The sequence below is a fragment of the Cinclus cinclus genome, chromosome Z (assembly GCF_963662255.1).
Source record: "Cinclus cinclus chromosome Z, bCinCin1.1, whole genome shotgun sequence".
Classification (NCBI taxonomy): Eukaryota; Metazoa; Chordata; class Aves; order Passeriformes; family Cinclidae; genus Cinclus; species Cinclus cinclus.
In genome coordinates, this window is record NC_085084.1 from 3,976,122 (window position 1) to 3,995,475 (window position 19,354).

The following is a 19,354-nucleotide window of genomic DNA, read 5'->3' on the forward strand; positions in this document are numbered from 1 at the left end:
ACCTGCCCCAAAACTGAGCAGATAAAGCAGAAAACAGCAATGCAAATCACCACTCAGAAGAGCAGAAGAAATGACTCCACAAAATGGCTAAACTGAGGATCTTTGCTAAAATCATCTGCAACTTCATTCTGTGTCAAATCCCCTTTCAGCTCTTCAAATGTTTTAAGGCAGCAGTTGACAAGACTTGAACAGCATAAAATGTCACTAGAGTGGCACAGAGCTTTCTCAGAATTCCTGTTCTATATATAAATGTGTGTATATATATATATATATACACACACGTAAAAATACATAGAATTTGCTGTTAGCAGGAGGAACTGGTGCTTTTTGCAGGGCTGTGTCAGAGCCGCTGGCTCTCAGCAGTGGAACAGCGCCTTCCAAACACCCGTGAAGTTTGGACTCCAAACACCCGTGGGGCTGGGCTCCTTCAGCACGTTTGATCTCCAAGTGGGAGAAAAGCGAGATTAGTTCCAGACCGTGATTTCCGCACCCCGCCCCCCACCCAGGTCTCTACTTAGCTCTCTTAAAATTCCAACACTTCTGGCGCATCCATGAGGAAACTGAGGCAGGCTGGAAGCACAGGGGAAATAAACACTAGGGACTCAAGGGCGTGCTTGCAAGAGCAAAGGAATCAAGCAGCTTTAAGCACAATTAACTGATTTTGGTTACGTTTAATACAGAAGTAAGAGTTTTCTGGCTGGTACACAGAGCAGGCCATTCACAGCCGCCTTTAAAAAAAGAAAGTCCGCTATTAAGAAGGTCCAAGATTTCAAGCTTGCGTTCTTGTGGCTGCATGTGGCAGTCGGGGTTGTGAGGGTGGCATTAGGGCACAAGTTTGTCGCGCTGCAGGAGACACGGGAGGGACCGAGTGTCCCCTGCACTGACAGGGCGCGGCCCCGCCCGTCGTGAGGGCAGCGCTGGCCACGCCCCTTTTTCTGCTGGACACGCCCCCTTTCGCCTCTGAAACCGCCCCCTCGTCTGCGGCTCCGCCCCCAAGCGCCTCGCGCGCCTCTCTTTGGCCCTCGCGCCCACTGCGACCTCCCATTGGCTGGGGGAGTCGCCTCGTGCGCGCCGCGGCCTCCCATTGGCTGCGGCTGCCGCTGGTGTTGTTATTCCTGTTACTGCTCTAAGCGGGAGCGGCGCGGGTGGCACCTGTCACCTCTGCTCGCCTCCTGTCGCCTCCGGCCACCTTTTATCACTTTTTGTCACCTTTTATCGCCTCTTATCGCCTTTTATCAACTCCCGCCTCTCACTGCCATCTCTTTGCACCTCTTACTTCTTGCCGTCTCTTGTCCCCCGTCCCCGGTTACTTGCCGGAGCTCGCTCTCTCGGTCCCTGCCCGGGCCATGTCACTGCGCGGTGGCCGCGGGCTGGCGGCCATCTCCCCTCTGCCCTCCCCGGGCACAGCCGCGCTCACGCCGCTGTCACTGGATAGGGCTGACCCGGCGGTCCCGGACAGGTGACGGGGGTGGCCGGGGTGCCTTTGTCCGGGGCTCGTGCCAAAGGACACTTTTTGGGATCCCTCCTTCAGCTCCTGCCCCCGCCTCGCCGGGGCAAGAAGGGGCACCCGGGCCACGGACACTGCCCCGTGTCACCGACACTTGTCCGCCCGCAGGTACCAGGACACCCCTCAGAGGGGACGCGGGGCGCTGCCCCTCCCGCGGCTGTGGCACACGCTGTCCCCGGAGCCGCTGGCCTCGGACTGCCCCGGGGACTCGGTGTCCTCGCAGCCCACGGATCCAGGTGAGGGACTGCGGCTGCTCCGCCCCACAGCCGTCCCCAAACGCTGCTGGCTCTGGGGTCGTGCCGAAGGTGTGGGAGGGGGGTCCGAGGGGCTCGAGGCTTTTTGGGGAGTGCTGGGCAGGAGCCCGTGCCTGCGGTCCCTGGGGCTCAGCCAGGAGCCGCTCCGCTGGGGACCCTGCTCGGGGTGACGCGCAGCATTCCATGCGGGACCGCTGCTCCCGACGGCGCTGCCACCCGCCTGCTGGGGGCCTCCCTGCCCGGACCCATCCTGCCCGCTGTCCTGGGCTGCGGCCAGCTCCCCGATCCCCACACCGCGGCTATCCCTGTCCCTTGTTCCCGCAGCACTGGCACCGGACTCCCCCACACAGCAGAGCTCCGCAGCCGTGAGGGAAAAGTGAGTGGCCCCATCCCCGTGTCCCCCCGGGGACACCTCCTGGCCCTGGCCCTGGCCCTGGCCCTGGCCCTGGCCCTGCCTCTCCCGAGCAGCAGGGCTCGGTCTAAGCCCGGCTGTGTCCCCCAGTCTGTGTCTGGGAGGTGACAACCTGGGCTGCTTGGGCAGGGATGCGGATGCCATCCCCCCATAAAGCTCATCTCTGCTCTCCCCACAGCTTCCAGAAAATGATGCCGAACTCTGGGAGACGTCTCAAAGAGTAAGTGGAGGGGCTGTGTCCTTGCGGCAGGACACGAATGCTAGGCTGTCCCCGTGCTCAGGCTGTCCCTGTCCCAGACCCAAGAGCCAGGCTGTCCCCGTGCCCCTGCTGGGGTCCCACCCACTCAGGCCATTGGTGTTCGTTCAGTACCTGCCCCAGGTTCCTTTGGGGAGCTGTGGCTGCCCCGGGGAGCTGTTACCCCACCCTGAGGACGTAGGGGACAGAGGTGACAGTGGCAGAGGGGTGGGACACAGCGCTTTCATTCCACCCTTTCCTTTCCCTCCTCTTGCAGCAGGAAGCTCCTTGGCCAGAGGATGCACTCCTTGCCGGTAGGTGCTGGAGGCTGTGCAGGATCCTGCCGAGTCCCCGGACGAGCAGGGACGAGGAAGATGGAGCCAGCAGCGGGGGCAGGGATCCCGCACCTGTGCAGCACCTCTCACCCCCTGGCTGTCCCACAGAAGTGTCAGCTGGAAGCCAGACCGGTCCTGAAGGACATCTCCCAGCTCCAGGTGCGCAGGGACAGAGTGCAGCAGCGCCAGACGGAGCCCGAGGATGAGGGGGCAGCGGGACCTGGGGGTCAGGGAGGGGGCAGAGGGGTGCTGATCCCGTGTCTTCCCCCGCTGCAGGAGGGCTTTGGCCCCAAAAAGCTGCAGAGGCCGGGCCGGCGGGACCGGCTGCCCGCCGGCCATGGGGCTGCCAGGAGGAACCTTCTTGCCCAGAGCCCTTCCCGCACACCAGAACTGCTGGTGAGAGACTGGAGGGTTCGGGAGGGCACCAAGAATGGCTGATCCTGCGGCTGGACGCGTTGGAGCTGCTGCCACAACCTCCCCATGGGTGGGGGCCTGCGGATGTGGGAGATGGGCGGGCTGGGAGGTCATTGGGACACCCTGACTGCAAGCCTGGAATGCACTGGGAGGTGGATGGAGCTTGGGTACAGGATCCATCCCTGCCTGGGGGTGGAAAGCAGCTGACAGGACTTGTCCCCTTCACCATCTCCTCTGCTTCTCCCCCAAGTCCCCCCAGCTGGTGCTCTGGCAGAGCGATGCCACCATGTGCCAGGGGATGGAGAACGGGCTGACCACGCCAGTGATGAAGAAGGAGGAGGCAAAGCTGGTATGTGGCAGCCTTTGGCATAGGATGGAGCCCCACAGTCCCCTCTCGGGGTCTCCAAAGGGGCCCAAGGTCCCTGAGGTGGGGGCTGGTTGGTGAGCAGCACCAGCCCTGCTGCTGGGGGCTCCCAACACCCCAGGCAGCAGCACGGGCTCTCCCCACAGCGTGCGGGGAAGCGCAGCCAGTGCCGGCAGCTCTTCCGCTCGTCCTGGCTGCCCGGCAGTGTCCCCAGGCCCGTCCTGAAGCGGGGACAGCCCTCGCACAGGGGCACCCCTGTCAAGGCTAAGAAGCAGAAGAGGGTGTCTGGCAGTCCTGACCAGGAGGCGTCGGTGCAGTTGGTGGGTGATGGGGAAGGGGAGGAGTGGGACCAGCCTGTCCAGCAGCACTGGGCCACGTCCCTGCTGTTCCAGAGCCTCTGATGTCATCTGGGGCTGTGTGTGTCTCCACAGGGAGTGGGGCTGGAGCCTTCCAGATCCGCCCAGCTTGAGGAGATGGAGAAAGTGCTGGCCAGCGATGAGCAGGAGCTCACTGGGGACTTCTCCATGGTAGAGCCACGAGGATGGGGCAGGGCTGCATTATTGGGAACAGGGACCATCACTGGAGCCCTGCAAGAGCCCAAAGCCAGCTGGTGGCCCTTGGCTGGGGACACAGGGCTGTGACTGCCCAGCATGCAGTCCCTGCACTGGATAAAGAGCCCCATCACTGCTCCTCTGGGTCCATGCCAATGCCACGGCCACATGTATCTGCCCTTTCCCCTCCTGTGGGTGCAGAACTGACCACTGGGAGCTCCTGGGCTGGGGGGACAGGTGCCACCCCCAGGACGTGTCCCTAGGACAGGGATGACCCCGCATCCTCTCTCCTCCAGCCTCACCTCCTGCCGACGGTGGAAGGGAAGGACCCAAGCCTGAAGTACATCTCCCCTGGCACGGTAAGGGGACAGTGACCCTTTGCCAGGCCCCCCAAGGGGCTGCCTGCCTATTCCACCCCCCACCTGCCCCCGTGTGTCCCCCCTTGGTGACTTGTTCCCCCCGCAGCTGGTGGCAGTGCTGACGGGGCACTTCAGCAGCTTCCTCGAGAGCAGCATCGTGGTGGACTGCCGGTACCCCTACGAATACGAGGGGGGCCACATCACGGTCAGAACTCCACGCTCCCCCCGCCCTCTGTGCTCCTGGGACTGGGAGGAACGGGAGGAACCGCCACGAGGGGTTGAGCATAACGCCAGCAAGGGGTTCAGGATCCCCCGGGATTTGTTGAGTACCCTCTGAGAGATGAAGCAAAGATATAGAGCTCCCAGAGAGGAGTAAAGCAGCCTCACCAGAGGTACTCTGAGCCTCCAGAGAGCTTGAGCAGCCCCTCAGGAAGGGTACAGAGCTGCCCAGAGGGACAGAGCAGCCCCAAGGGGAGTGTCAAGACACTCCCTAAAAGGTTGATTCCCAGCTGGAAAGAGGAGCATGACAGTGGGGGAGGCTGTGGGGCAGCGTCCGTGGGTCCCTGCAGAAAATGAAATGGGAGGCAGAGTGGAGAAAGGTGCCTCGTGTGTCCGTCCCCAGGGTGCTGTCAACCTGCCGCTGCAGCGGGATGTGGAGGAATTCCTGCTGGAGCAGCCCAGTGTGGCGCTGGACAGCAGCAAGAGGGTGATCGTCATCTTCCACTGCGAGTTCTCTGTTGAAAGGGGCCCCAAAATGTGAGCGATGCCTCGGTGGGGGGAGGGCACTTCGGGGTCTGCCCGTCCCCCAGGCACGCCTGGATGCCCGCACGGGGCTGATCCCGTGGCCTTTCCCTGAGTCACAGGTGCAAGTTCCTGCGGGAGAGGGATCGGTCCTGCCACGAGTACCCGCAGCTGCAGTACCCTGAGCTCTACGTCTTGAACGGGGGGTACCGCGAGTTCTTCTTCCAGTTCCCGGTGAGTCCCCTCCCGGTGTCCCCTCGCTGGCAGGAGCTGAGGGGGGCGCACGGCAGTGGGGAGGGGCAGTTCTGGCTCTGAGCCCCTTCCCTGCAATGGGGCTGACGGAGCCGTGCGTTGCAGAGCCACTGCGAGCCCCGGGACTATCGGCCCATGGCGCACCCGGCGTTCAAGGAGGAGCTGCGCAAATTCCGCGGGCAGAGCCGGCGCGGCCGGCGGGAGCTCTTGGTCCGCGGGAGGGACCTGTGACCATCCATCCATCCATCCATCCATCCATCCATCCTTCCATCCATCCATCCATGCATCCCACCGGGGAACAACTGTAGGAAGAGTTCCCTTGGCCAGGGATGCGCCTCGGCTTGCTCTTGTTTGTTAGGATGTGTTTGGGAAGGTATTTAGAGTTAAGATTGGTTTTGCGTTTGTTTATTGTTACAAATGGTTTTGTTTTGTTTTTTGCTATAAGTATTTTTTATTTATGGTCTTCCATATCTTTTGTTTATTGTAAATAGTTTATTGTTATTAATATTTTTGTGTTTGTCTGTTGCTAGGATGGTTTGTTAATTACAATGTCTGTTAATAAACTCCTATTGTAGGAGAACAAACCTGGCTCCTGAGCTGTCCCTGCCCACACCAGGGCTCTGCAATAGGAACGGAGGGGTGGGGGGACGGGCAGGCTGGGATGGAGGACTCTGGGGCTCTGGGGACAGGGACAGCTGCTGGCAGAGGACAGGGATAGGGTTTCCCTGGGCTGTGGTGGCTTCCCCACAGACAAGGTGGGTGGGGAAGGGGCAAGTGTTGGCCCCTTGGCTGCTGCTCCTGCAGGGTGGGGCGGCAGCAGTATGGCCCTGGACCCGCATGGGACCCTCTTTCCTGGACATGCTGGGCTTGGCAGGACCCCTGGGAAACTTGGGGCTGCTGTGGGACCCCCGCAGCCAGGACACTCTCTTTTCTCAGGAGGTCTCCTGAACTTTGCAGCATTCCCCTCTGAGCTGGGACACTCATTCCTCCCAGCAGGACTCCCAGAAAGTGTGGCAGCCCCCATTTGGGGGTTAGGGTTCATCAAGACACTCAGGAGCATTAATCCCTCATGTTCTGAGACCCTCCTGTAGTGATTAAGCCCACATGTCCATGGGATCCCCAAGGTATTGACGCCCCTTGTGAGTGTGGCTGTGCTCATCAGGACCCCCAGGCCAGTAACACCTCATCCCTCTGCCTGGGACCCCCAAAGCCATGTCACCCTCATGAGAGGGGGGCGCTTCTGGTCTTTGCAGGACCCCCAGGGCTGTGGCAATAATTTTCTGGGGGACAGAGCTCTGTGGGATCCCCATGGCTGTGGGGTCTGGAAGGGGTGGGTGTCCTTAACACAAGGGTCCCCCATTCTGACCCTGGCAAGTGGCCACCCAGTGCCAAGTGCTTCAGTTATCCTTCCATCCTCCCCTCCACCTTCCCACATTCCTGATCCGCTCCCTAGAGGGGCTTTTCTATGCGCCCCCTTCCCCAGCCAGGTGACAGCGGCCTGGATATTTGTGTTGGGCCTTGCCTTTGCTTTGGTTTGGCCCCGCGAGAGAACCCAAAAAATATCCCCCAAATCCTCCTGGCTCCCCGTTTGTGCCTCCTGGTCCCCACACCCGTGTCCTGCTCCCTCCCAAGCTGCCCATCAATAATCCTATTTTCAAGCTGTTGGAAGGGGCATCTGCACACACACATGGGCCAAGAGGTGTGTGCCCTCAATTAAAGAAAAGGTTGTGGAGGTCAGCAATAAAGGGGCTGTGGCATACAAGGAAGGCCACTTAACCTGCCCCAAAACTGAGCAGATAAAGCAGAAAACAGCAATGCAAATCGCCACTCAGAAGAGCAGAAGAAATGACTCCACAAAATGGCTAAACTGAGGATCTTTGCTAAAATCATCTGCAACTTCATTCTGTGTCAAATCCCCTTTCAGCTCTTCAAATGTTTTAAGGCAGCAGTTGACAAGACTTGAACAGCATAAAATGTCACTAGAGTGGCACAGAGCTTTCTCAGAATTCCTGTTCTATATATAAATGTGTGTATATATGTATATATACACACACGTAAAAATACATAGAATTTGCTGTTAGCAGGAGGAACTGGTGCTTTTTGCAGGGCTGTGTCAGAGCTGCTGGCTCTCAGCAGTGGAACAGCGCCTTCCAAACACCCGTGAAGTTTGGACTCCAAACACCCGTGGGGCTGGGCTCCTTCGGCACGTTTGATCTCCAAGTGGGAGAAAAGCGAGATTAGTTCCAGACTGTGATTTCCGCCCCCCCCCCCCCCCCCCAGGTCTCTACTTAGCTCTCTTAAAATTCCAACACTTCTGGCACATCCATGAGGAAACTGAGGCAGGCTGGAAGCACAGGGGAAATAAACACTAGGGACTCAAGGGCGTGCTTGCAAGAGCAAAGGAATCAAGCAGCTTGAAGCACAATTAACTGATTTTGGTTACGTTTAATACAGAAATAAGAGTTTTCTGGCTGGTACACAGAGCAGGCCATTCACAGCCGCCTTTAAAAAAAGAAAGTCCGCTATTAAGAAGGTCCAAGATTTCAAGCTTGCGTTCTTGTGGCTGCATGTGGCAGTCGGGGTTGTGAGGGTGGCATTAGGGCACAAGTTTGTCGCGCTGCAGGAGACACGGGAGGGACCGAGTGTCCCCTGCACTGACAGGGCGCGGCCCCGCCCGTCGTGAGGGCAGCGCTGGCCACGCCCTTTTTCTGCTGAACACGCCCTTTTCCTGCTGGACACGCCCCCTTCCGCCTCTGAAACCGCCCCCTCGTCTGCGGCTCCGCCCCCAAGCGCCTCGCGCGCCTCTCTTTGGCCCTCGCGCCCACTGCGACCTCCCATTGGCTGGGGGAGTCGCCTCGTGCGCGCCGCGGCCTCCCATTGGCTGCGGCTGCCGCTGGTGTTGTTATTCCTGTTACTGCTCTAAGCGGGAGCGGCGCGGGTGGCACCTGTCACCTCTGCTCGCCTCCTGTCGCCTCCGGCCACCTTTTATCACTTTTTGTCACCTTTTATCGCCTCTTATCGCCTTTTATCAACTCCCGCCTCTCACTGCCATCTCTTTGCACCTCTTACTTCTTGCCGTCTCTTGTCCCCCGTCCCCGGTTACTTGCCGGAGCTCGCTCTCTCGGTCCCTGCCCGGGCCATGTCACTGCGCGGTGGCCGCGGGCTGGCGGCCATCTCCCCTCTGCCCTCCCCGGGCACAGCCGCGCTCACGCCGCTGTCACTGGATAGGGCTGACCCGGCGGTCCCGGACAGGTGACGGGGGTGGCCGGGGTGCCTTTGTCCGGGGCTCGTGCCAAAGGACGCTTTTTGGGATCCCTCCTTCAGCTCCTGCCCCCGCCTCGCCGGGGCAAGAAGGGGCACCCGGGCCACGGACACTGCCCCGTGTCACCGACACTTGTCCGCCCGCAGGTACCAGGACACCCCTCAGAGGGGACGCGGGGCGCTGCCCCTCCCGCGGCTGTGGCACACGCTGTCCCCGGAGCCGCTGGCCTCGGACTGCCCCGGGGACTCGGTGTCCTCGCAGCCCACGGATCCAGGTGAGGGACTGCGGCTGCTCCGCCCCACAGCCGTCCCCAACCGCTGCTGGCTCTGGGGTCGTGCCGAAGGTGTGGGAGGGGGGTCCGAGGGGCTCGAGGCTTTTTGGGGAGTGATGGGCAGGAGCCCGTGCCTGCGGTCCCTGGGGCTCAGCCAGGAGCCGCTCCGCTGGGGACCCTGCTCGGGGTGACGCGCAGCATTCCATGCGGGACCGCTGCTCCCGACGGCGCTGCCACCCGCCTGCTGGGGGCCTCCCTGCCCGGACCCATCCTGCCCGCTGTCCTGGGCTGCGGCCAGCTCCCCGATCCCCACACCGCGGCTATCCCTGTCCCTTGTTCCCGCAGCACTGGCACCGGACTCCCCCACACAGCAGAGCTCCGCAGCCGTGAGGGAAAAGTGAGTGGCCCCATCCCCGTGTCCCCCCGGGGACACCTCCTGGCCCTGGCCCTGGCCCTGGCCCTGCCTCTCCCGAGCAGCAGGGCTCGGTCTAAGCCCGGCTGTGTCCCCCAGTCTGTGTCTGGGAGGTGACAACCTGGGCTGCTTGGGCAGGGATGCGGATGCCATCCCCCCATAAAGCTCATCTCTGCTCTCCCCACAGCTTCCAGAAAATGATGCCGAACTCTGGGAGACGTCTCAAAGAGTAAGTGGAGGGGCTGTGTCCTTGCGGCAGGACACGAATGCTAGGCTGTCCCCGTGCTCAGGCTGTCCCTGTCCCAGACCCAAGAGCCAGGCTGTCCCCGTGCCCCTCCTGGGGTCCCACCCACTCAGGCCATTGGTGTTCGTTCAGTACCTGCCCCAGGTTCCTTTGGGGAGCTGTGGCTGCCCCGGGGAGCTGTTCCCCCACCCTGAGGACGTAGGGGACAGAGGTGACAGTGGCAGAGGGGTGGGACACAGCGCTTTCATTCCACCCTTTCCTTTCCCTCCTCTTGCAGCAGGAAGCTCCTTGGCCAGAGGATGCACTCCTTGCCGGTAGGTGCTGGAGGCTGTGCAGGATCCTGCCGAGTCCCCGGACGAGCAGGGACGAGGAAGATGGAGCCAGCAGCGGGGGCAGGGATCCCGCACCTGTGCAGCACCTCTCACCCCCTGGCTGTCCCACAGAAGTGTCAGCTGGAAGCCAGACCGGTCCTGAAGGACATCTCCCAGCTCCAGGTGCGCAGGGACAGAGTGCAGCAGCGCCAGACGGAGCCCGAGGATGAGGGGGCAGCGGGACCTGGGGGTCAGGGAGGGGGCAGAGGGGTGCTGATCCCGTGTCTTCCCCCGCTGCAGGAGGGCTTTGGCCCCAAAAAGCTGCAGAGGCCGGGCCAGCGGGACCGGCTGCCCGCCGGCCATGGGGCTGCCAGGAGCAACCTTCTTGCCAAGAGCCCTTCCCGCACACCAGAACTGCTGGTGAGAGACTGGAGGGCTCGGGAGGGCACCAAGAATGGCTGATCCTGCGGCTGGACGCGTTGGAGCTGCTGCCACAACCTCCCCATGGGTGGGGGCCTGCGGATGTGGGAGATGGGCGGGCTGGGAGGTCATTGGGACACCCTGACTGCAAGCCTGGAATGCACTGGGAGGTGGATGGAGCTTGGGTACGGGATCCATCCCTGCCTGGGGGTGGAAAGCAGCTGACAGGACTTGTCCCCTTCACCATCTCCTCTGCTTCTCCCCCAAGTCCCCCCAGCTGGTGCTCTGGCAGAGCGATGCCACCATGTGCCAGGGGATGGAGAACGGGCTGACCACGCCGGTGATGAAGAAGGAGGAGGCAAAGCTGGTATGTGGCAGCCTTTGGCATAGGATGGAGCCCCACAGTCCCCTCTCGGGGTCTCCAAAGGGGCCCAAGGTCCCTGAGGTGGGGGCTGGTTGGTGAGCAGCACCAGCCCTGCTGCTGGGGGCTCCCAACACCCCAGGCAGCAGCACGGGCTCTCCCCACAGCGTGCGGGGAAGCGCAGCCAGTGCCGGCAGCTCTTCCGCTCGTCCTGGCTGCCCGGCAGTGTCCCCAGGCCCGTCCTGAAGCGGGGACAGCCCTCGCACAGGGGCACCCCTGTCAAGGCTAAGAAGCAGAAGAGGGTGTCTGGCAGTCCTGACCAGGAGGCGTCGGTGCAGTTGGTGGGTGATGGGGAAGGGGAGGAGTGGGACCAGCCTGTCCAGCAGCACTGGGCCACGTCCCTGCTGTTCCAGAGCCTCTGATGTCATCTGGGGCTGTGTGTGTCTCCACAGGGAGTGGGGCTGGAGCCTTCCAGATCCGCCCAGCTTGAGGAGATGGAGAAAGTGCTGGCCAGCGATGAGCAGGAGCTCATTGGGGACTTCTCCATGGTAGAGCCACGAGGATGGGGCAGGGCTGCATTATTGGGAACAGGGACCATCACTGGAGCCCTGCAAGAGCCCAAAGCCAGCTGGTGGCCCTTGGCTGGGGACACAGGGCTGTGACTGCCCAGCATGCAGTCCCTGCACTGGATAAAGAGCCCCATCACTGCTCCTCTGGGTCCATGCCAATGCCACGGCCACATGTATCTGCCCTTTCCCCTCCTGTGGGTGCAGAACTGACCACTGGGAGCTCCTGGGCTGGGGGGACAGGTGCCACCCCCAGGACGTGTCCCTAGGACAGGGATGACCCCGCATCCTCTCTCCTCCAGCCTCACCTCCTGCCGACGGTGGAAGGGAAGGACCCAAGCCTGAAGTACATCTCCCCTGGCACGGTAAGGGGACAGTGACCCTTTGCCAGGCCCCCCAAGGGGCTGCCTGCCTATTCCACCCCCCACCTGCCCCCGTGTGTCCCCCCTTGGTGACTTGTTCCCCCCGCAGCTGGTGGCAGTGCTGACGGGGCACTTCAGCAGCTTCCTCGAGAGCAGCATCGTGGTGGACTGCCGGTACCCCTACGAATACGAGGGGGGCCACATCACGGTCAGAACTCCACGCTCCCCCCGCCCTCTGTGCTCCTGGGACTGGGAGGAACGGGAGGAACCGCCACGAGGGGTTGAGCATAACGCCAGCAAGGGGTTCAGGATCCCCCGGGATTTGTTGAGTACCCTCTGAGAGATGAAGCAAAGATATAGAGCTCCCAGAGAGGAGTAAAGCAGCCTCACCAGAGGTACTCTGAGCCTCCAGAGAGCTTGAGCAGCCCCTCAGGAAGGGTACAGAGCTGCCCAGAGGGACAGAGCAGCCCCAAGGGGAGTGTCAAGACACTCCCTAAAAGGTTGATTCCCAGCTGGAAAGAGGAGCATGACAGTGGGGGAGGCTGTGGGGCAGCGTCCGTGGGTCCCTGCAGAAAATGAAATGGGAGGCAGAGTGGAGAAAGGTGCCTCGTGTGTCCGTCCCCAGGGTGCTGTCAACCTGCCGCTGCAGCGGGATGTGGAGGAATTCCTGCTGGAGCAGCCCAGTGTGGCGCTGGACAGCAGCAAGAGGGTGATCGTCATCTTCCACTGCGAGTTCTCTGTTGAAAGGGGCCCCAAAATGTGAGCGATGCCTCGGTGGGGGGAGGGCACTTTGGGGTCTGCCCGTCCACCAGGCACGCCTGGATCCCCGCACGGGCCACTGATCCCGTGGCCTTTCCCTGAGTCACAGGTGCAAGTTCCTGCGCGAGAGGGATCGGTCCTGCCACGAGTACCCGCAGCTGCAGTACCCTGAGCTCTACGTCTTGAACGGGGGGTACCGCGAGTTCTTCTTCCAGTTCCCGGTGAGTCCCCTCCTGGTGTCCCCTCGCTGGCAGGAGCTGAGGGGGGCGCACGGCAGTGGGGAGGGGCAGTTCTGGCTCTGAGCCCCTTCCCTGCAATGGGGCTGACGGAGCCGTGCGTTGCAGAGCCACTGCGAGCCCCGGGACTATCGGCCCATGGCGCACCCGGCGTTCAAGGAGGAGCTGCGCAAATTCCGCGGGCAGAGCCGGCGCGGCCGGCGGGAGCTCTTGGTCCGCGGGAGGGACCTGTGACCGACCATCCATCCATCCATCCATCCATCCATCCATCCATCCATGCATCCCACCGGGGAACAACTGTAGGAAGAGTTCCCTTGGCCAGGGATGCGCCTCGGCTTGCTCTTGTTTGTTAGGATGTGTTTGGGAAGGTATTTAGAGTTAAGATTGGTTTTGCGTTTGTTTATTGTTACAAATGGTTTTGTTTTGTTTTTTGCTATAAGTATTTTTTATTTATGGTCTTCCATATTTTTTGTTTATTGTAAATAGTTTATTGTTATTAATATTTTTGTGTTTGTCTGTTGCTAGGATGGTTTGTTAATTACAATGTCTGTTAATAAACTCCTATTGTAGGAGAACAAACCTGGCTCCTGAGCTGTCCCTGCCCACACCAGGGCTCTGCAATAGGAACGGAGGGGTGGGGGGACGGGCAGGCTGGGATGGAGGACTCTGGGGCTCTGGGGACAGGGACAGCTGCTGGCAGAGGACAGGGATAGGGTTTCCCTGGGCTGTGGTGGCTTCCCCACAGACAAGGTGGGTGGGGAAGGGGCAAGTGTTGGCCCCTTGGCTGCTGCTCCTGCAGGGTGGGGCGGCAGCAGTATGGCCCTGGACCCGCATGGGACCCTCTTTCCTGGACATGCTGGGCTTGTGTTGAGGGTTAGTTCTTTCTTTTTTTTCCCTCTGTGGAATTTTCCCCATTGTCATGCTAAGATACCTGTTGACTGGGCCCTGGTGACAAGGGGGAGGGGACGGGAGGGAAGAGTGAAACCCGGCGAGATTCAAACAGCCAGAAGAGGAAGCGGAAGGCTGGGTCTCGGCCCATTTCCCCCGCGGAGTTCGGACGAGAAGGACGATCGCCGCCGGAGTCCCATCCCTGCGTCGGGAAACCACCATCGGACCCTGCCCGGCTGTCTTCTCGCTGTGAACTACCACCATCCAGCACTCTACTGAGCACCGGGACCGACACCGTGAGCGGAGAGCTCTCTCTCTCCATCTCTCTCTCCCCCTGGGACAGCTCTGCCATCACCCCCAGCCCTCCTGCGGCTCTGCGGGACCTGCCCGCCCCCAGCACTGGGAACTGCAGCTCAGGGAAAAGGTGCCTGCAGCCAAAAAACACTGGGACTGAGTTACTGTTCTGTTTGTGGCTAATTTCATAGCTCTTGTTGTTCTTGTTTGTCTTGTTAAATATACTAGTAAAGAACTGTTATTCCTACCCCCATGTCTTTGCCTGAGAGCTCTCTTAATTCCAAAATTATAATAATCGGAAGAATCACATTTTCTTTCAGTCCAAGGGGAAGCTTCTGCTTTCCTTGGCAAACACCTGTCCTTCAAACCAGGACAGATTTTGGCCACCCAACGTGGGGCCCGAGGGCATTGAGAGAAAAGGGTGAAAAAGGAATAACAGTTCTTGAGTTACCTCAGTTTTGTGTTAGGTGGCATCATGTTGTCCAGCTTACCGTGGTTTGGGCTCCATGTGGCCACAGCTTTATCTCTCCCATTTGCAATCCCTTACTTGAACATGGGTCCTATAACTCAGGCTGCTGTAACTATTATCCAGTTCCTTTTGTGGGCTGATAACGTGAGAAATTCATGGATTTTTAACTTCCTCTGGAAGGTGGGCACATGGATTCGGAGCTATCACACTCTAACTGTATGTTTTTGGGGCTACTTTAATAATGGTACATACTGTGAGGATATGACACCAGGGAAAATTTTGTCCCAACCCCTTACACAGTTTTTTGGGTCTGCTCCACCAGCTTTTGAGGGGTTCAAATCTCTTCTAAGCAGTAATGATGTCATACAGTGGCTGACATTGCTAATAGGCCTTGTAAACCTGTTCTATTTAACATTCCCAGATGAGGGGAGATTGACTTGGATGACAACCCTGATACGTCCCCCAAGGAATAGGGATCCTGCCCCAGAGGCTGACCCTGCCCCTGCCCCAGAGACTAAGGATTCTCCCCCAGAGACTAAGGATTCTGTCCCAGAGCCTGACCCTGCCCCTGCCCCAGAGACTAAGGATTCTGCCCCAGAGACTAAAGATTCTGCCCCAGAGGTTAAGGATGTTGCCCCTGAGCCTGATTCTGCCCCAGAGCTCACCTCAGAAAGGAACCATCCAGAGTGGGTAGGGTTTCTAGTGAAGGAGATGGGCCAAATGCTGAAGGAGTACCTTTCCCCAGCTCTTGAGAAACTCTCCCTCTGCCTTAAAGAGGGAGAACCTGATGGTGCAGCAGTGGAACCCACAAATGTTACATCTCTCCAGGCTCCAGCTGAACTGCAAGGGCACTCACAGCCAGCAGCAGTTGCCCCCGTGGAAACTAGAAAGTCTAAGGTGAAAACAAAGCACCTAGATAATAATGATCAGAAAGCAGGGCCCTCACAACCAGCAGGGGAGCCAGAGGTTGAGATCGTCACAGAGTCCCTGTCATACGAGAGTCTCCGTACTCTGCGTAAAGATGTTGTACGAAGGGGCCGTGAGGCTTTTACAACGTGGTTACTGCGGGTCTGGGACCTTATGGGTACAGGTGTGCAGCTGGATGGTACTGAGGCAAGGAATTTGGGACCCCTAACCCAGGACTCAGGTGTGGATCACATATTCGTAAGGGAACAAGGCCCCCTTTCCCTCTGGGAGCGGCTTTTAATGAGTGTAAGAGAGAGGTTTGTCCATAGAGAGAGAATGCAGGAGCACCACCATAGAATGCGCTGGAAAACCGCTGAGGAGGGGATCCAACAGCTGAGAGAAGTAGCAATACTGGAAGTACTCTTTGGGAGGGGTGGACAACATGACAATGACCCCGACAAGGTCAGGTGCACAGGGCAGATGTTGTGGAATCTGGCACACCTGGGGCCATCTCAATACACCACATTCATTGCAGCCATTAATGCTGACACCAACCACGAGACAGTGGGTTCTGTTGCCGATAAGCTCAGAAATTTTGAGAGTATAATGAATGGCCCAATGCAGGCTCAGGTCTCTGCTGTGATTAGGGAACTCAGAGAGGAGTTCAAGGAGGAGATAAGAGGGGTGAGGGAGGAGATGAGGAAGGTCAATGCAGCACCAGTGCGAGTCACAGATCCCAGAGTTAAAGCCCAACGTCCCCCAGCTAGGGAGAGAGGATACACCCCACGAGCGGACCTGTGGTTCTTTCTGCGTGACCATGGGGAAGACATGAGGAGGTGGGATGGGAAACCCACTTCTGCCCTGGCAGCACGGGTGCGTCAACTCAAGGAGGGAAACACTAACCAAAGGAGCTCCACTAAAGTGAAGGTAGCCTCAACTTCCCATAACCAAGATGCAGGGTATTACAAAAGGGAGGATGATTTGTCAGATCCCCTTGAGGGAACCTCCAACATGTATGCCCAGGAAGGAAATAATAACCAGTGCTAGAGGGGCCCTGTCTCTAGCCAGGGAGAGGCACGGGAAAACCGGGTCTTTTGGACGGTGTGGATCCGATGGCCTGGCACATCAGAGCCACAAAAACATAGGGCATTAGTTGACACTGGTTCACAGGTCACCCTAATACCATCAGAAAATGTTGGGGAAGAGCCTGTTTCTATTGCTGGGGTGACAGGGGGATCACAGGAATTGACTTTGCTGGAGGCTGAGGTGAGCCTGACTGGGAAAGAGTGGCAGAAGCATCCAATTGTGACTGGCCCAGAGGCACCGTGTATTCTAGGCATAGACTTCCTGAGGAATGGCTATTACAAAGACCCAAAAGGACTCAGGTGGGCTTTTGGAATAGCTGCTGTAGAGGCAGAAAACATTAAGCAATTGAACACCTTGCTTGGACTGTCAGAGAACCCATCTGTAGTGGGACTCCTGAAGGTGAAGGAGCAGCAAGTGCCAATTGCCACCTCCACAGTGCACCACCAGCAGTACAGGACAAATCGAGATGCCGTGATCCCCATCCACAAGATGATCCGTGAGCTGGAGGGCCAAGGGGTGGTCAGCAGAACCCACTCACCCTTCAACAGCCCCATCTGGCCTGTGCGCAAGTCTGATGGAGAATGGAGATTGACTGTGGACTACCGTGCATTGAATGAAGTGACTCCACCGCTGAGCGCTGCCGTGCCGGACATGCTGGAACTCCAGTACGAGCTGGAGTCCAAGGCAGCAAAGTGGTACGCCACCATTGACATTGCCAATGCATTTTTCTCCATTCCTCTGGCAGCAGAGTGCAGGCCTCAGTTTGCTTTCACCTGGAGGGGCGTGCAGTGCACCTGGAACCGACTGCCCCGGGGGTGGAAACACAGCCCCACCATCTGCCATGGACTGATCCAGGCTTCACTGGAAAAGGGTGAAGCTCCAGAACATCTGCAATACATTGATGACATCATTGTGTGGGGGAACACGGCAATGGAAGTATTTGAGAAAGGAGAAAAGATCATCCAGATTCTGCTGGGAGCCGGTTTTGCCATCAAGAGGAGCAAAGTCAAAGGTCCTGCCCGAGAGATCCAGTTCCTGGGAGTAAAGTGGCAAGACGGGCGGCGCCAAATCCCCACTGAGGTCATCAATAAGATCACCGCGATGTCTCCACCAACCAACAAGAAGGAAACACAAGCTTTCCTAGGTGCCATAGGCTTTTGGAGAATGCACATTCCTGAGTACAGCCAGATCGTCAGCCCTCTCTACCTGGTCACCCGGAAGAAGAACGAATTCCACTGGGGCCCTGAGCAGCAGCAAGCCTTTGCCCAGATCAAGCAGGAGATGGCTCATGCTGTAGCCCTCGGCCCAGTCAGGACGGGACCAGAGGTGAAGAATGTGCTGTACTCTGCAGCTGGGAACAAGGGCTTGTCCTGGAGCCTTTGGCAGAAGGTACCTGGTGAGACCCGAGGCCGACCTCTGGGATTCTGGAGCCGAAGTTACAGAGGGTCTGAAGCCAACTACACCCCAACAGAGAAGGAGATCTTGGCTGCTTATGAAGGAGTTCAAGCTGCCTCAGAAGTGATTGGCACAGAAGCACAGCTCCTCCTGGCACCCCGACTACCAGTGCTGGGGTGGATGTTTAAAGGGAAGGTCCCCTCTACCCACCACGCCACCGATGCCACATGGAGCAAGTGGATTGCCCTCATCACACAGCGCGCCCGTATCGGAAACCCAAATCGCCCTGGGATTTTGGAAATAATTACAAACTGGCCAGAAGGTGAAAATGTTGGTCTTGCCGATGAAGAGGAGCAAGAACAAGTGACCCGGGCTGATGAAGCCCCGCCATACAACCAACTGCCAGCAGATGAAACTCGCTACGCTCTTTTCACTGACGGTTCCTGTCGCATCGTGGGGATGAACCGGAAGTGGAAAGCAGCCGTATGGAGCCCCACACGACAGGTTGCACAAGCTACTGAAGGAGAAGGTGGATCAAGTCAACTTGCTGAACTCAAAGCCGTTCAGCTGGCCCTGGACATTGCTGAAAGAGAGAAGTGGCCAAAGCTTTACCTTTCCACTGATTCATGGATGGTAGCCAATGCTCTGTGGGGCTGGCTGGAAAGATGGAAAAAAGCTAACTGGCAACGTAGGGGAAAACCAATCTGGGCTGCTGATGAGTGGAAAGACATTGCCAGTCGGGTAGAGAAGCTACCCGTAAAGGTCCGTCATGTAGATGCCCATGTCCCCAAGAGTCGGGCTAATGAGGAGCACCAACACAATGAGCAAGTAGATCAGGCTGCAAGGATAGAGGTGTCACAGATAGACTTAGACTGGCAACACAAGGGAGAGTTGTTCCTGGCTCGATGGGCCCACGATGCCTCAGGTCACCAAGGCAGAGATGCTACCTATAAGTGGGCACGAGACCGAGGGGTGGATCTCACCATGGACAGTATTTCCCAGGTTATCCATGACTGTGAGACGTGTGCTGCCATCAAGCAAGCCAAGCGATTGAAGCCTCTCTGGTATGGGGGGCGGTGGTCCAAATATAAGTATGGGGAGGCCTGGCAGATTGACTACATCACACTGCCTCAGACACGCCAAGGCAAGCGCTACGTGCTGACCATGGTAGAAGCCACCACTGGATGGTTGGAGACCTACCCTGTGCCTCATGCCACTGCCCACAACACCATCCTGGGCCTGGAAAAACAAGTCCTTTGGAGACATGGTACCCCTGAGAGAATTGAGTCAGACAATGGGACTCATTTCAAGAACAGCCTCATAAGCACCTGGGCCAGAGAACACGGCATCGAGTGGGTGTACCACATTCCTTATCACGCACCAGCGGCTGGGAAAGTGGAACGGTGCAATGGGCTGCTTAAAACCACCTTGAAGGCACTGGGTGGGGGGGACATTCAAAAACTGGGAGATTAATCTACCAAAGGCCACATGGTTAGTGAACACCCAAGGTTCCACTAATCGAGCAGGCCCTGCCCAGTCTGAGCCCTTGAGAACACCAGATGGGGACAAGGTTCCAGTGGTGCATATGAGAGGTATGCTAGGAAAAACTGTTTGGGTGAACCCTGCCTCCAGCAAAGACAATCCAATTCGGGGGGTGGTTTTTGCTCAAGGGCCAGGGTGTACCTGGT

The 19,354-nt window shown here is 58.7% G+C and overlaps 2 protein-coding genes across 2 annotated transcripts; both read left to right on the forward strand.

Annotated features, from left to right (window-relative positions):
• The first annotated feature begins 3,443 nt into the window (after nucleotides 1-3,443).
• LOC134056684 (M-phase inducer phosphatase 2-like) lies at nucleotides 3,444-5,655 on the forward strand. The gene is made up of 8 exons (XM_062513545.1): nucleotides 3,444-3,497; nucleotides 3,668-3,841; nucleotides 3,953-4,048; nucleotides 4,369-4,431; nucleotides 4,538-4,636; nucleotides 5,054-5,187; nucleotides 5,295-5,406; nucleotides 5,530-5,655. Exons 1-8 carry the CDS (start codon nucleotides 3,444-3,446, stop codon nucleotides 5,653-5,655), a joined length of 858 nt encoding a protein of 285 aa, XP_062369529.1.
• A 2,908-nt stretch (nucleotides 5,656-8,563) lies between these two features.
• LOC134056685 (M-phase inducer phosphatase 2-like) lies at nucleotides 8,564-12,862 on the forward strand. Its single transcript, XM_062513547.1, has 13 exons — nucleotides 8,564-8,676; nucleotides 8,833-9,144; nucleotides 9,557-9,598; nucleotides 9,891-9,927; nucleotides 10,225-10,344; nucleotides 10,640-10,711; nucleotides 10,873-11,082; nucleotides 11,158-11,253; nucleotides 11,574-11,636; nucleotides 11,743-11,841; nucleotides 12,259-12,392; nucleotides 12,502-12,613; nucleotides 12,737-12,862. Exons 1-13 carry the CDS (start codon nucleotides 8,564-8,566, stop codon nucleotides 12,860-12,862), a joined length of 1,536 nt encoding a protein of 511 aa, XP_062369531.1.
• Nucleotides 12,863-19,354: the final 6,492 nt, after the last annotated feature.

What these genes read in the sequence shown, in the direction of transcription:
- LOC134056684 (XM_062513545.1), top strand. Translation starts at nt 3,444, where the DNA reads ATGTGCCAGGGGATGGAGAACGGGCTGACCACGCCAGTGATGAAGAAG. An exon ending in ACGAGGGGGGCCACATCACG is followed by an intron (nt 4,637 to 5,053) that starts GTCAGAACTCCA and finishes GTCCGTCCCCAG; the next exon opens with GGTGCTGTCAACCTGCCGCT. An exon ending in GTTGAAAGGGGCCCCAAAAT is followed by an intron (nt 5,188 to 5,294) that starts GTGAGCGATGCC and finishes CCTGAGTCACAG; the next exon opens with GTGCAAGTTCCTGCGGGAGA.
- LOC134056685 (XM_062513547.1), top strand. Translation starts at nt 8,564, where the DNA reads ATGTCACTGCGCGGTGGCCGCGGGCTGGCGGCCATCTCCCCTCTGCCC. An exon ending in CGCTGGGGACCCTGCTCGGG is followed by an intron (nt 9,145 to 9,556) that starts GTGACGCGCAGC and finishes CTCTCCCCACAG; the next exon opens with CTTCCAGAAAATGATGCCGA. An exon ending in AGAGGATGCACTCCTTGCCG is followed by an intron (nt 9,928 to 10,224) that starts GTAGGTGCTGGA and finishes CCCCCGCTGCAG; the next exon opens with GAGGGCTTTGGCCCCAAAAA.